Source organism: Xiphophorus hellerii, chromosome 8 (genome assembly GCF_003331165.1).
Source record: "Xiphophorus hellerii strain 12219 chromosome 8, Xiphophorus_hellerii-4.1, whole genome shotgun sequence".
In the NCBI taxonomy this organism is placed as follows: domain Eukaryota; kingdom Metazoa; phylum Chordata; class Actinopteri; order Cyprinodontiformes; family Poeciliidae; genus Xiphophorus; species Xiphophorus hellerii.
The window spans coordinates 13,513,629-13,529,187 of record NC_045679.1 but is presented as its reverse complement, the minus strand read 5'-3'; the positions used below and the strand labels follow the sequence as shown (position 1 = coordinate 13,529,187).

General features: G+C 36.8%; 1 protein-coding gene across 1 annotated transcript in view; it reads right to left on the bottom strand.

Annotated features, from left to right (window-relative positions):
* LOC116724107 (tyrosine-protein kinase JAK2-like) overlaps positions 1-15,559 on the bottom strand; it is a 39,872-nt gene that overhangs the window by 6,390 nt on the left and 17,923 nt on the right. The window contains exons 3-13 of the mRNA XM_032569475.1: positions 7,455-7,578; positions 7,206-7,326; positions 6,438-6,583; positions 5,013-5,307; positions 4,797-4,916; positions 4,092-4,249; positions 3,873-3,984; positions 2,966-3,152; positions 2,174-2,295; positions 817-951; positions 648-735 (exon numbers count right to left, since the gene is read on the bottom strand). Of these exons, the coding sequence (XP_032425366.1) occupies positions 648-735; positions 817-951; positions 2,174-2,295; positions 2,966-3,152; positions 3,873-3,984; positions 4,092-4,249; positions 4,797-4,916; positions 5,013-5,307; positions 6,438-6,583; positions 7,206-7,326; positions 7,455-7,578 (1,608 nt within the window). The remainder of the gene's footprint in view (positions 1-647; positions 736-816; positions 952-2,173; positions 2,296-2,965; positions 3,153-3,872; positions 3,985-4,091; positions 4,250-4,796; positions 4,917-5,012; positions 5,308-6,437; positions 6,584-7,205; positions 7,327-7,454; positions 7,579-15,559) is intronic.

Here is a 15,559-nt window from a genome sequence, read left to right as displayed (position 1 = left end):
TGATGCATTCAGCTTCTGTCATCTTTTGCAACTTTCACAGGTGACGGTGTGTGTAAAAGACAAAAAATAGAGCAGAAAGGCTGGAAATATTGTCTCCAGACCTGTAAAAACTAGACTGTATCAAAACTTTACATAGGCTGGAGGAAGAATCAAATGGAACCACATTTCTTTTAGTTTTAGATTTTATGCATCAGGAACTAATAAAATGCATTTCCTGTGGTTTGCGGGTATGGAGCATTCAGGTGTGTGTGTTAACCCCATGCCAATGAACTCTTCCACATAAATGGAGGCCATCTGTTTAACAACCACATCTTGACCCAAATTCAGTCATTTAACAGGACGACGATTCCAAACAGAGCAGCCAAGTCAGAGCAGAACGGCTGAATAAGGAAATGTTCAGACCTCAGTCTGATGGAAAAGCTGCCTTTGGACCATAAACATCAATGAATATGAAGAGTTGTTGTTGAGAATTGTGGGTCCAAAACAATGGCAGAGGGTTAGAGAATAATTACTTAGTTCCAGAATATAAAACAGACCAACTCATTGTGAATATTTAAAAAAAAAACAGAAACAGATTTCTGCTAAACTCACTAATCTGCCATAATTGTGTGAAAGGATGCTTTTTAGTTTTGGTGTACGTTACTTACTTTCGTCACCACAAACACACACACCATAAATGAGGAGTAAGTGCTTGTGGGACAGCTGGCTCATCATGCTGGCAGCCTCAAAGAAGGACTGAGGAAGAAAACAAGAACATAATTATTCCAATCTAAACCCTTGAAATGATCATTACTTAACTCATTCAACATGACCAACCTCTGAAAAACTACGATGAGCCTTGTCCAGAATCTTGACCGCCACATCCATCTGGTGAACCTCCCCATAATCACCCAGTTCCTTCCTCACACCACGAAAGAGCTTTGTAAATGTTCCTTGGCCCAGACTTTCATTCTGAAACAGTTTAATTGCCTTTAAGCCACTCTCAAAAAGTATGACATTCCTTATTTCACTCAGACAAAACCCCACCAAAAACCAAATAACTGTCTCAAAATGAAGAAGCCTCAAACAAGCTCCTAATTATTAAAAAAAAAAAAATTTCAATATGTTTGAGGAAAGGAAAATTGTACTTTTTTTTTGTTTCTGATCTATGTCAGAGTACTGTGTTTTGGCAACAAAAAAAAAAAAACTTCATAGAGAAATTGAAAAATACAGTAAGCTAAAGGTCACAGGAAGAGAAACTCCAACATGTCCTGCAGGACTGCAGCTGATGCAGCAAATACTGTTTATAATCAAAAGTTATTGCATACTTAGGTCTGCATTCTTTCTGTTTATTTTGTTTCTACATTTAGCATTATTATATTGTTATTATAAGTGTACAGTTCACGTCCAGATTTACACTGAGATATTTCAATGACATACTGAAAGTGTCAAAAAGAAGAAGTTGTAACAAAGAGTCAAACCCAGAATGCAGAGGGCCTTTTCCAATAATTTCCGTAACTGGAAAAGATGTGTAAAAATCTTTAAAATAGATTGTTTCTATGGAAATTTTATGACCCAAGATCCCACACTCACTATGTGTACTGGCTAGATAAATTTGGGTTCTCATCCAGCCTTTATTTTTTAATTATTACTCTTTATGTACATATGGACACTTTTAGGAGAGTAGTTATTCTCGTTTACCATTTCCTACAGAGTTTCTGAAAATGTTTAATTAAAATGTCATACACTTCCTAAAATAATTTTCTAGATTTTTACATTAGTTTATCAGATAATAGGCATGTGTACAAAATATTCCTGATACTGCACAGTACTTCCTGTAAATGTTTATCTTTAAATAACAGCTTATGATCAGTATAACCTCATTTTACAACTGTTTAAAAAAATAGCTCAACCTTTCTATTTAAACTGAACCCAAGTGAAAGGAGTTTTGATGCAAAAAGATGTTAATAATCAGTAAGTAGCTCAAACAATGGAAAGTTAATAAATTGGAAAAAAAGGAAATAAAAAAGTTTCTGAATTTTATGTTATTTTTAAATAAGAAATATAGTCTGGAAAATTAAGCCTTTTCAATAGTCATTCAACAAAAAGTTGATTTCCCAGTAATTATACATCACAAGAACAGAGGTGTAGATATGGCCGTTAGTGATAATGGTGACATTAAACATCGACTTACAAAGACAAGGTCTTCTTTGCGGATTTTGTGGAAAACCATCTGGCTGATGTGTTTGTGAAGTGATGGAGATGGAGGGACGTCTGTACTTTGGTTATTTCTGCACACCAGCAGGTTGGATTTGTCTGTGGAAGCATAAAGATAAAGCTTATGCTTATGCTTGGGGAAAAAAACGTTGACTTTGAAATTTCATGCACATAATTTCAGCAAGACCACAACCCTTAGAGGACATGCCATCCTTTTTTTCATAATAAAAAAAAGGATGGAAATTATGTGCAGAAATTATTTCAAAGACTGAAAGTAGTTGTAAGTATAACAATATTTTGGGAAATGTCTAAGCATCTAAAGTAGTATTGGTCCACAATACAAAATTGGTCCGCAATATTCCAACTTTAAATTATTCAAGTGTTTCCACTAGCTGTGAATGAAAAAATAAATGTAATTGAGAGAAATAAAGGCTTAAAAACATCAGTCTATATTTAATTTACATATTCTCTTTCACTTGGTGAATTGAGTTACTTAAATAAATTGACTTTTCAGTAATGTTACAATTAATGTATATGAATATGACTGCAATTTATTGCTGACTGTCTTGGGCTGTACTGTTTTCAGTATTTCTTCTTGTATAATGGTTTCATGTTCTTTTATGTGTGGGGAAACCAAGATACCAAAAGTACAATCGAGTAAACTGTTAAGACTAAAGTACAGAGATTACATATAAAAAAGAAAACAACAATTCCTAACGCTTCCCTACTTTCGGCATTGTTATGTTATTATGTTAATTTGAATTCTGACCTTTCTGGATGGGTGGACAGCACCTGATGAGCTGGAAAGTGTACCCATCAGTGCGGAGCGCCTCCTTTTGGTAGCAATGCATGAGTTCTTTCAGAGAACCAAAGCTTCTTTTGGCACCGCTCAGGATGAACTCTCCCGACTCCGTCTTCACAATCTGACAGTGCTTATAATCCACCATGGTTTCATACTGAAAAACAAAAACAAGTTTCCCTACATGTTTAATTATTATTCTTAGTAAATTAAATTTTACAATTACTAAAAGCAGTGGTACTGAAGGTACAAATGAAAATGAAAGAGTAAACGATTGCAAAGGTATACAAAATAGCCCAATTGCTCCCTCTAGTGGTTTAACATGTGTAAAAGCCTGCATTTTCTTTAACCTGATTTATACCAGGAATACCAGAAACTGAATTACAAACAGCAAGAAAAGAGGTAAGGAAGAGAGGAAGAATGGAAGACACAAATAAAGGAAGAACACAAAAAAGAAAGTGCAACAACAAGGAAATAGTGAAGGGAAGAAGAGAGGCAGAAAAAAACAGAATGAAGAAAATAACGGGAGACAACACAAGGAAAGCTGAAAGGGAAAGTCTCAAGAAAATAACAGCACAGAGAAGGATGGACACCAGGAAGAATGACACAATGAAGGACAAGGAAAGTGAGCAAAGACAAGAATAAAAGCGTGGAGGAAAAGACACTTGAAATAAATGAAAGAAAAACATTGGATCTGGAAGATTTTCCAGGTATGTTTCCAATTTCTGCAGTAATCCTGCATGGAATTACATACTTAAATCAAACATTTAGTGCAACTAAAAACAAAATGTTGTCCTCCTTGAATAATAGCTGTTACGTAATCCTGGAACCTACTGGTTCAAATGAGACGCAGGGGAACAAATTCAAAACATCTTACCCCAACAACAAAGGACATGAAGAATTTGTCATACTCTCGGGGGCTGCAGCGTAGGATGTAGAGGCCTTGATAGTTACCCAAACGGCGCAGCTTACTAATTGTAAACTCCATCCTGTGATCAAAGAAGCAAAATGTGCCCTTTGCGTTAAAAGGTTTGTGGTTGTGAGGGCATGACGACATGCTTCATGTGCTGGTCTAGTAAACAACAGAGAAACTCACGATACAGGGCCATGGCAGTGACTCTGAATGCACTCGAAAAGTCTTGGTGGGGCAACTTCTTTACACAGGTAGTGATGGGCGTCGGCGACCAGTCGGTAATATCCATCAACCAAAGAAACAAAAGACAGGGCCTCGGAGAGCAACTGGAACTCCAGCTCCTTTGAGGTGCAAAATAAATAATTCAATGGAACTGTTATTCTGCACTAGATGTACTGAAATCAATGTAAATTTTGGGCTACATAAATTAATATATTAATGTGAATGCACGGTAATTACAAAACTTAATCTTTACTGGTAAAACGTTTTTGCGTCCTTGAAAATGTAATTTAAAAGTTTATCCTTCTTACTTATTAGAAGTACTTAACGTTTATGCCATATGAGTAATTTTGCACAGCATGGCATGAGTTGCAAAGAATATTAAATTTTGAAGCTAATATCTCATCTTAGGCTCCTTCTCAACTACTTTGATTACATCTGTCAATAATTTTGCAGATATTTTGCTTAGGGAACAGATTGCTCTAAGTAAAGCCTTAATATTTCTGCTGTTGTCAAAGAAAAGACACGACTTGCATTCAAAGTCACAAACAGGTTTCCTGGATGTCATGCATGTGCAGTAAATTAGCTCTAGACTCTTCATCAATAATTGCATCTGAAAGGTATTACAGTTATTAGTAACAGCTGTGTGGAAAGGGGAAAGCACTGTACCAAGATCTGACTGTCCTGTCTGGTGAGGGAAACGATGCGACTTTCTGCTGAGCCTTCCTTGCTGCCTTGTTTGATGCTGATGTCGATCACCTCTGGGAAATCACAATATATCTCCAGCTCCTAGTCACATAAAAGGTAAACACAGGAATTTTTTTTTTACTTGTCCCCTATGACTCGACACATCAACATCCTACGGGTTTTCATTAAAGCCTTTACCTCCTCTGCTCCCTCCTCTCCTTTTCCTTTAGACCAAAGGATGCCCTTGTTGCCCATCACCACGATGGTAACCTCTCGTGAGGACAGGTCAGTCACTTGGAAGCGCTCAGAGTACACAGAGGGCAGCAGCATCTCCAGGTTCATCAAGTATTTGAGCTTCAGGTTGCATACAGTGGCTTTGCACTCACTGAACTGCTGGATGAACCGTCGGAAGCGGTAGCGGATCCTCTTCCGGGTCAGCAGGTTGTACTCTTGGATGCGGTTCCTCATGCATCTGGGGAGGAAGGACTTGTAGCTAAAGCAGGGAAGGGGTCAGACGGGTTTTAGATGGAGATGAAGGTGAAAAAAAATTTAAGATATTTCATTCAGTGAGCAAGTGAACACTAACCATTCTGATCACTTTAGAAGAAAAGAAAGTAATGGAAAAACAAATACCATTTTAAACTTTACTTTTGAAAAAACAGCACGTTTTTGTTAAAACTGTCACCATGTCATGACCGACTATCTATGAAAAGATCAGGATCCTCCACCTCCTCCAAGTTCTACTGTTGCCATCGGCAGAAATACACTGCTTTCAGTCAAAAACAACCAATCAGAGCTAGGAGGCTTGTCTTGGTACCGTAAATCAACCTCGTGTAAGCTCTGCTCAATGTGCTACTGGCGGAGAAACAAATTACAGTTGTAGAAAAACTATTTTCATGTTAACTAGCCTGAACATTCACAACAGGTTCCGTTGTAGAGAAGTAGCTGTAGAGTAGCAGGGGATGAGGGTGAGGGTTTGAGCACCGCTAAGACCCTCTTGACTCTGATTGGTTGTTTCTGACTGAGCAATGTATTTCTGAAAATGGCTGCTATACCACAGGGAGGAGGCAGACAAGGTTGATTTTTTCAGATTACCGTATATATATCTCATGCTATACTGTCACAACATAGTGACAGTTTTAACATATATATATATATATATATATATATATATATAAAACATATTTATAAAGGTTACACACTGCAGCTTTAATGGATGTATATGAACTATTCAGTGCCAATTCGTGGAGAACACCTACCAGTTATACATAAAAAAATGCAGTACAAGCCACACTATGTTTGTTACCGAGTTGCTGTTCAGAAATACTTTTATGCAAGAAAACTACAGATGACATTTTAATTTCAAATACTAGTATGGTGCTTCCAAAAGAAGCCTAATGATGTCGAACATGGCTATCCAATTACCCAATAAATTAATAAATTAATCAACAGAGGAGTTTCCAAATTTGTCGGAGCTGCAGCTCTACGTTTCATCAACATTTCTCATATTCACTCAGCAAATGAATATGTGCCAGAATGGGTCAATGACTGTCTTTAGTGTGAAGCGTTCCTCTGGATGGTACAAGCCATTTTTACCATATTAAATGAGGAAGCATCCAATACCTGGTATCATTGTAGATATCCACCGGTGACAGATTGCTCTCTTTAGCTAGTCTCATCATGTCGAGAACAGCCATACCCAGGCACTCCTCCTGAGATTCATGGCTGACCGGAATATGAACCCAGCCATTTAAAAAGTCACTGCGCCACTGCAACAGGTGAAGGATTTCAAAAGTATAAATGTTAAAAATAGATGTAGCAGCGAAAGGAGCAGGTCAAACATGTTGTTAGCAGCTCACTGTGTATCAGGAGACAAGATACCTTAAACCTTTAAACAACTACTGTGCATATATACATACAGCAAAAACTTTGTAGCTGCTCATGATGACAATGTAACCCTAGAGATAAACAGTCAAACCAAAGTGGTGTGGTGTGTGTGCATGTGAGGTTTGCACAAATGTGAGGACAAAAAAAGCAGAAATTATTTTGAAACTCAGGCATATACACAAAACCACAGGCCTGTATGCAAAGACTCATGCAAACACATGGAATCCTAAAACGAGTCTTGTTCCTCATTTGCGCTTCTTGAAAACTCTTACTACCTCACTTCCTGTTTTCATAGCTAAACAAAACAAAGGGCTGACACAGAGGACATGCAGACTGCCAGTCAGTCAAAGAGAAGGAAATAAGAAGCTATCTCCACCCAGCAGCTCTTCTTGTCATCTTAAAAAGGGTAAATGAGAACAAAAAGAGAAGTGTTGGAGCTTCAGTAGAGAAGATTAGTCCTTAAGCAACACTTTCTGCTGTAATGCTTGACGCACTAAGACAAACCTGAGCAAACAGGTAGGCCATGACACAGTCATCCATTACTGGGCTTTCCATCTCTTTGGACAAGCCATAACGATGGGCGTAGAAGGAGCTACTGCTGTTATACCAGCCTGGAAAATAGTATCTGGACAAAAAGCATATCAAAAAAGAAAAGAAAAATCAGCAAAACTAGAAAAAAATATTCACCACTGAAACAAGTTTTGCTTTTGTTTTTTTTAAAATTGAAGAATAAAAACCCCTAAAGTATGCTACCTGATTCTGAAGTGCAGGTTTTCACTGGCTGAGTTGTGCAGTTTGAAGATGTGATTAGGAGGAAAATATATTCGGTCATTTTCCCTCATCAGGCAAAATAAGCTGCAGTACACCGGGCTAATTCCTGAAAGAGAGAACAAATATCCTTAAATTTTTAGTTTAGCTCCAATATAAATGCCATAATGAAAACTAAAACGTGGACTTATAGGAAAGTATGACATTAACCCACCTTTTTGATACTTAATAAGAAAATAAGGCACCTTTGTCAGCTGTCTGTATTGGTACACTCAACCAAAAAAAAGAAAAATCTTAATTATTATGAAGACTCACATGCAATAGCTCAGGTGCTTAACAGGAAAAAACATTTTGCTAAAACTTCAGATTTTTAATTTTACTTTGTTGAATTTGTGGCTTACTACATTCAAACCTTTTCGTCTCAAATCTACAGAGACACCGCTGAACATTGTGAGAATTCCCCAGAGAACCACCAACCACCTCGCAAATGTAACCTCAGCATCTCTTCAATAATAAGAAAAACCTGAGATGCAGTGAGCATTTCTTTATTCACCCAAAGATTTGTAGTATATTTTAACAGGCTGATATTTTAACATTGTCTGATAAAAAATCCCTCTGTTTTCTGTCAGTTGCAAAAATCTCTAGTTTTGCAATAAAGGGTGACAGATCTAATAACGACAACAATCAGTGTGAACTGTATGTGTTTCATCTTGTGATTAAATCGTAAAAGTGACAAACTACTAAGAATTAAGTCCAATTGTCTTTGCATTATTGTGTCTTATGCTCCCACCGTTTTTCAGTCTGCACCAGAACAAAGTAAGCAGTTTTACCAATCATACCAACTGGAACTGGCAGACAGAAAATGTCATTGTACCACAGGAAGCAGTCAAATGTGAGGCAAGTGCAAGAGATGAGAAGTCCTGCTTAAAAGGAAGTAGCCGAACCACAACAGGGGAAGTAATGTCAAAGTTTGAACAAGTCAAGTCCCATGTTCATTAAGATATGAAATGCCTACATATACAAAAAACAAGTGAACTGGGTGTGTTTACTATAAAATGAAGGAAAAGTATAAACAGTTAGCAAAAACTTACAAATATCTTTAAGATTTAGAGTACATTTATATCTGACGTCCTTCACTTTGACACCTCTAAATCAAATACAGAGTAATGACTTTGCTCCAGAAGTCCAAGCAAACTTAGCATACAGTTTAAGGCAGTGATGCCCCAACCTTCAGACAACTCACAGAACACTGTTCAATGATCTGGAAATGGAAAAAGCATCTGCACAACTGCAGATGCAGCACGGCAAAAATTTCAGTTCCTAGATGTAAATCTGGTGGAGACATAAGACTAGAAGCTTAGATTTGCATTAATATGGTGGTTCTGTGTAGGGGGGTTAAACACAAATGCCCACCACTCTGCTTAGTTTTTTATTTGTAAAAAAAATGTATAAATCATACCTCCTTAGCCTTCCCCTTCACAAAAAAGCTCTATATTCTATTGGTCTATCACATGTAATCCCAGAAAATGCATTGAGGTTTTGTGGTTGTAATGTGAGAAAATGTGCAAAAGTTGAAAGGGTATGAATTCTTTTGCGAGGCAAAGTTTATACATGCACAGTCAAATTGAATGTATTGTGCTATTTTTAGAAGTTATATAACATGAAATAGAAAATAAAATGTTTTGCAATGTAGCATACATTTTGCAGACATCACTACGTAGGAATGCAGTTATGTAAATCAGTTAATTGCATGATAAAGTAAAACAAGCTCAATATTTTCCATTTGCATGATTTACTGTTTTTCTCTTCTCTTTCTACCAAAAACTTAATGACAAAAGTTTCAAAAGTCTAGCCCTTTTTTGAAGGACAATTTTGTTTACAGAGCCTTTAACTTATTTTATTACTTGTTTTGTTTATTTATTTGGATATTTAAAATGTCTTCCAGTTCCAGAGTTACTGTTCATTAGAATTTAAAGTTTAATGATCTTTGCAAATGTGTTCTTGCATTATTAACATACAGTACATGATGGTGTCATTGTATGCTACAAGCCATTACCATGGTATTGTTACATGTTGATACTGTTTTGTTACAGGCCTATTCAGGACCACCAGAACGCAAACTTAACAAAGATGTCTGTCTGTAATCGTGCTCAACCATTGAAAACAATGTCACACATGTGATACAAATGTGGTCCAACCAAGAAAGAGACAAAAAGAGAGAGAGACAGCAGGAAAGACAGACGTGTAAATAAAAAACAGACTGAGCTGGAGAGGAATTCAATATTAGAGGATAAACACAAGGAACAGCAAGAGGCATAACTTGTTTAACATATCAAAAAAATGGTGCAAGAGATTGTGGAAGAAGAAACACAGGCAAGAAGCAGATCAAAAACAGAACACTTCCACATATGAGTTATCTTAAAAAAAATTAAAACAAGATGTGAAAGCAGACTGAGTTCAATAAAGAATAATAACTATAATCAATGGAGCAACAAAGACATTGTTGCTCCATTGAGCAACAAAATCAAAGTACTTATTTGATTTTCTTTGTTGTGAATTTCTGGAAATAATAGATACAATATTTTTTGTTTTCTATGAAAAACAGAAAAGCTTTTTCCATTAAATTACAAAGAGAAAATTGTCTAAATGCTAAAAGCACAATCAGGATTTTTCAGCAATACAAGATGCAGTTGGCTGCAGGGAAATATTTTTAAGAACTTCTACTCGCTACCAACCCAAGAGTAAAACAGAATAGCATTAAAGCAAAGCAAAAGAGTTTTATTTTTTCCAGATGTGTCCTTAACGGACTAACCACTGTTACAGCAGCATCACTACCCTGACTCCCACAGATTTGCATGTAATACCTCCCGTTTCTAACTGTCTGGCAAACTTTGTCTGTACATGATTATGAGGAAAAGTTGCAAAAAAAATCACTTTTTCTTAGTGTAGTAAAACAAAAAGTCTTGTCATCTTGATACATTTTCTTTTAAGAACCAGAAATACCCTGAAATCAGACCAAAAGCTCCACCTGTTTCGGCTTTTTACCATAATTTTACTCTAGAAATTATACTTTAGTATCCAGTATCTTAGTATGCCCTGCTGACTGCCTGTGGAATCTGTCCATTACCACAAGGGTGCAGCGCATGTGTGTCACTCTTTATTCATGTACAGTCTTTAGTTAAGGGGGCATTTGTAACTACGTGTAGTGAAAGTGGCTATAGTCAAAGGACACCTATAGCCAACACTAAAAGTGAAAATACCGGTCATATTTGTAGACTGGCTGATACACTGAACTGCTTCTGAACTTTACAAACTGAGACTGAGATGTACATACTAAAATAAAACATGGAGACCTTAAGACCACGTTAATAGATGTAGGTTGTCATTCAGATTTTTTAAAATGAAATTTATGGCATTTTAGTGCACCCTTGTAGCAATATCAAGTAACTATTACCTTCAGTTGTTACAACTATGATATCAAATGTACGGTAACTTAAAAAAAATTAAGACTTCATAATTTAATGCCTTGAAATTGGGCCTCTGTCTCTTTAAGAAGATACTAATTCTGACACTTCACCTTCAGCATCTCATCACAATGTTTCTCATTATGCCATTTACAACACTTCTTAGGCGCATTGAACTGAGAAGTAGGTCATATGATAAGCTCAGCTGATGCACAGTTCCACCAGGTGTTCGCTAATTGCTGCTGCTTCTATTCTGGAGGAGCAGAGATGGAAAGGCACGAGGGAAAGGTTCTCTGTTAGGCAGAAGCTCGGCTGCTTCAGGATGTTTCCAAAGTTTTCTTTTGGATTTTGACTACTTGCTTTTCTTATCCAATTAAGGATCCTCTGCTTGCACATACTACAAAGAGACCGTTAATATCAGTGGAAGACAAGTGTAACAAGTAAAAACTATAAATAGCAGATGAAGAGGCAAGAATAAAGAAATCCAGCAAGGAGCTGGCACAAAACCTAAGGAATGCATCATCCTACTGCTCTTTTGGCGTCATCTTCAGTGAGTTTGTTTCTCACTAGCTGAAAACTCATTTCTATTAGCCAGCTCGTTCACAACACAAACAAGCAATGGAGCAACAGAAAATTAATGCAGAATTTAAATTTCTCTTTGGAGTTCATACCTAATGGCTTCATCGCAAGAAGCTGCCCAGCAGTAGGAGCAGGCAAGCAGCCAGCTTTCCAACATGTTTCACCACTCTTTGGTTTGCAACACACTGTTAGACCTTTTATTGTAATTTTACAGTAACTTACTGGCAACACTGTTGCCAGCAAGTTACTGTAATTACCATTCTACAGTACCTTTACTGGCAACAGTGTTGCCAGTAAGTTACTGTAATTACCATTCTACAGTACTCTTACTGGCAACACTGTTGCCAGTAAGTTACTGTAATTACCATTCTACAGTACTCTTACTGGCAACACTTTTGCCAGTAAGGCAACAGTACCCTTACTGGCAACACTGTTGCCAGTAAGTTACTGTAATTACCATTCTACAGTACTCTTGCCAGTAAGGCAACAGTACCCTTACTGGCAACAGTGTTGCCAGTAAGTTACTGTAATTACCATTCTACAGTACCTTTACTGTTATGATATTTCACAGTTAATTTTTACTGTGAGTGTGCTTTACAGTTATAACTGCATTACTGTAAATGTAGTTTCTAGTATAATACAGTAATTGTATTTTATAGTAAAGCTGGTCTACTGTAAACTTGTTTCACAACATAATGTCAGAGTTTTACTGTAAATTAAAGTTTACATTTCTTTAAGATAAGAATATTTTACCATAAACCGAAAAATTTCATAAAAGAAATTTTAGTCCAAGTACTGTGAATAACAGGTATTTATTTTCAGCAGATTTGTAGAAATAAAATCCATTTACATATTCGCAATGTCATAAAAAACAATGTCACAATACAATATAATGTGCTGTAAAACAACAAAACCATAGAACACATTTCCTACATCAGAAGAACTTTTATTCCATTCGTCAAACAAAATCAGTGGGATCCATCTTGTGGAAGCTGAACTGTAAAGAATAAGACAGACAATGTGGGAGGTCATGAGATGGTCAGGAAGTTATCTACATTTTCAAATCGACAGGAAGTTGACAAATTAAGCTGAAGTGACAATGTTCACATGCATAAAATCTTTGTCATAAAGCAGCATTAAGTTGATAATTTGTTTTAAAAAAAAATCAATTGGACTGAAGTGATAATAGAAGCTGCATAAAGAATGAGCAGGACTGGCTTCACTTCAGGTTTTTGGATTGTTTATGGCAAAAGCAGTCAGTCAGTCAGTCAGTCAGTCTTCAGTAATTCAAAAGATTGCGTACTACAAATGTCCCCAAGGGGACGATGAAGTACAACAATCTTTTTAGTCATTTTGTTGGTGCTGACGGATTACTGCAAAGGTGTGCCTAATAAACTGAAAACTGCATAGTATAAAAATACACCACACTTAAACGACTACACACTTATACATTTCTGTGATTTATTAAGAGATGCAGCGACATCCACTTTTTACCACGGACACAGAAAAGATGCAGGCTACTCTAAAGGGCTATTGTGTAGGAATCACATGGCATTTATAAATAATCATTAAAATCATATTAAAAAGGCTAAAGTAAAGTCAGAGCATGCAAGATAGGAGGAAAAGACAACAAAATAATAAACATTTACATTTGGTAAAATACTTACCTAGTTGGAAGTCCTCCATTCAAATTCAGCAAGTTGTTGGAAGAAGGTGGTGATCTGGGAGTTGACACTGACTACTTTCTTCTTGACAAGACTTCCCGTCTTGCGGCTTGTACCGACTTTGGCTGTGCATTTGGTACCAACATCTGGATTGATCCTCACAAAGAATCTTTTAACAGAAATAAAATATATTAATTGTAATTTTTAATGAAGACGTACAATACAGCAATCAGCTATGGTTCTTCATCATCAGTCAAACTGTCATTAAATTTAATTCATAAATGGCTTGGTGTAGAGTACTTGCCATTGTATCATCTCCAGCGTGGTGGATGCTGACTCCTGATACTCCAGATTGAAGACAGAATATGACCCAAAAAAGACAGCAAGGACGCTGGCAAAGTCATGTAGTTGCTCAGGCTGGAAAAATACCTTCTCCTCCATACTGACCATCCACCGGGTTGCAGACATCAAGCTATTTCCTAAAATAGACAAACCCTTGTCAGGCTAACGCTAGTGAGTAAAAGTACAGACTACCATAACAATTACATACATTGCTACGAAAAAATTATAGTGATAGAAAATATTCCTCTTACCAAGCATGATTACCCTTGGTGTAGTGGGTAAGGTCATTTCCATTTCAACAGACATCTTGGTGGAAGATACCTTTAAAACATAAAAGGAAAACTCTCTTAAATATGAATTACTGGTAGTAATTTATATTTAAAGGGCCAGTTCACTCAGATTACAACAGGTTTTTGAGAACCTCATCCCGGAGACTAGACTAGATTTTACTCCTACATCCTGCTACCACTCTGAAACAGCGGATGTGAATGACAGTTTGTGGGGCTAAATGCATTTTTTAAAGCATTACATTCCACAAGTGTTCAGTCTGACTTCTGCAATGGCGGTGACTCCTGTGCATGTGGGACCTGAATGCAGAAAATGTTCTGAAGGAAGCAGGACATTGCTCTATTCCACATGCAAACCGATAATTAGCTGTGTGTTGATGTTTCTTCACATGACTACAAAATTCTGTAAATTCTGAAGTACAAATGCTGCAGAATTTACACCTGTACATAGTTGCACCTGTTAGTACTGACTTAACTTTAAATTTACAGGAGCATGGTTTAAACATGTGAACAGTCCTTATGTGTAACCAGGGTTGGAAATTAACTTTTTTGTCCACCTGCCACTGTGGCTGAACCAACTCAAAAAATAACAGAAACTACTTTAATGTTTTTCACCTTTGTCCTCATTTACAGACTCTTATACACTATGTTGGAGATGTAATGGTACTTTAGCAGGCTAACCAGCTGTAGCAAGCTCAAAGTTATAGATTAGGTTAGCTGCTCCTCTACATTTCCAGACTATTTTGTGGCTTCAAATATGTTTGAAGAGCTGTCTTTTTACCTGTTGTCTTGTCTTTTGAAGAGTTGAAGCTATGTTAGCAGTCAGCAGGACAGAACTGCACAGCCACTTGGAGGGAAAAAGCTTGGGAGTTAAAAAAAAAGGTCATCTGAAGAAAAGAAAAAAAAGAACAAAGTTAGAAATTCATCCTTGCTGACCTACGTAGCTAATCTGCACTTTTAACATCTGCAAGATCATGGTTTAAACAAATGAACAGTCATTAGATGTAAAAAAAAAAAAAAAGAGAAGGGGGGGATCAATTATCAGTTAAGGTTATATTGTTCGACAAAGGATGTAACAACAATGCTAACAGACACTCAGCACTGAGCTAATCTCAACCCAAAGCCGCCCGAGGAAGATTAAGCGGTAAAAGTCAAGCTAAAACCTTCAGCGGTAAAATTAGCACCTTTGCTAACGTTAATTCCGAACCAGCTCAAAAAGTAACACCATCATATTTTCCTATCTTTCACCTCATTTACAGACACGTAACTTATAAGGTTGCAATATGCCAGTTATATAAAACACCAGAGTTAGTAAAGGTAACGTTATTTTACCAGGCTAACCAGCACAAACGAGCTATAAGTTAACGTGCTATAAGCTACGTTAACTCCATCTAAAATGTACATTTCCAGACTAGGCTTTGGCTTCAAACAGTTTTCTAAGAAGTGTTTTTTTACCTGTCTTGAAGAGCTGAAGCAGTGTGAGCCCACAGCACGGAGACAGAGCTGCACTTGCACTTGGAGAGAAAAAGCTTCGGAGTTTAAAACAAACGTCATCAGAAAACAGTTGGAAGCGAAGCCACGCTTGATGACGTAGCTAGATAAACTGCATATTAATGTTAGCTAGGATGTGAAAAAAACAAAAGTACATGCTCTCTTTCTGCCTTAAAAATATGTTAACCACTAAAGGAGTAAAAATACAGAAACAGGGAACCACGATGAAGCAGCTATGATGACCGTTGGAAATCAAATATAAT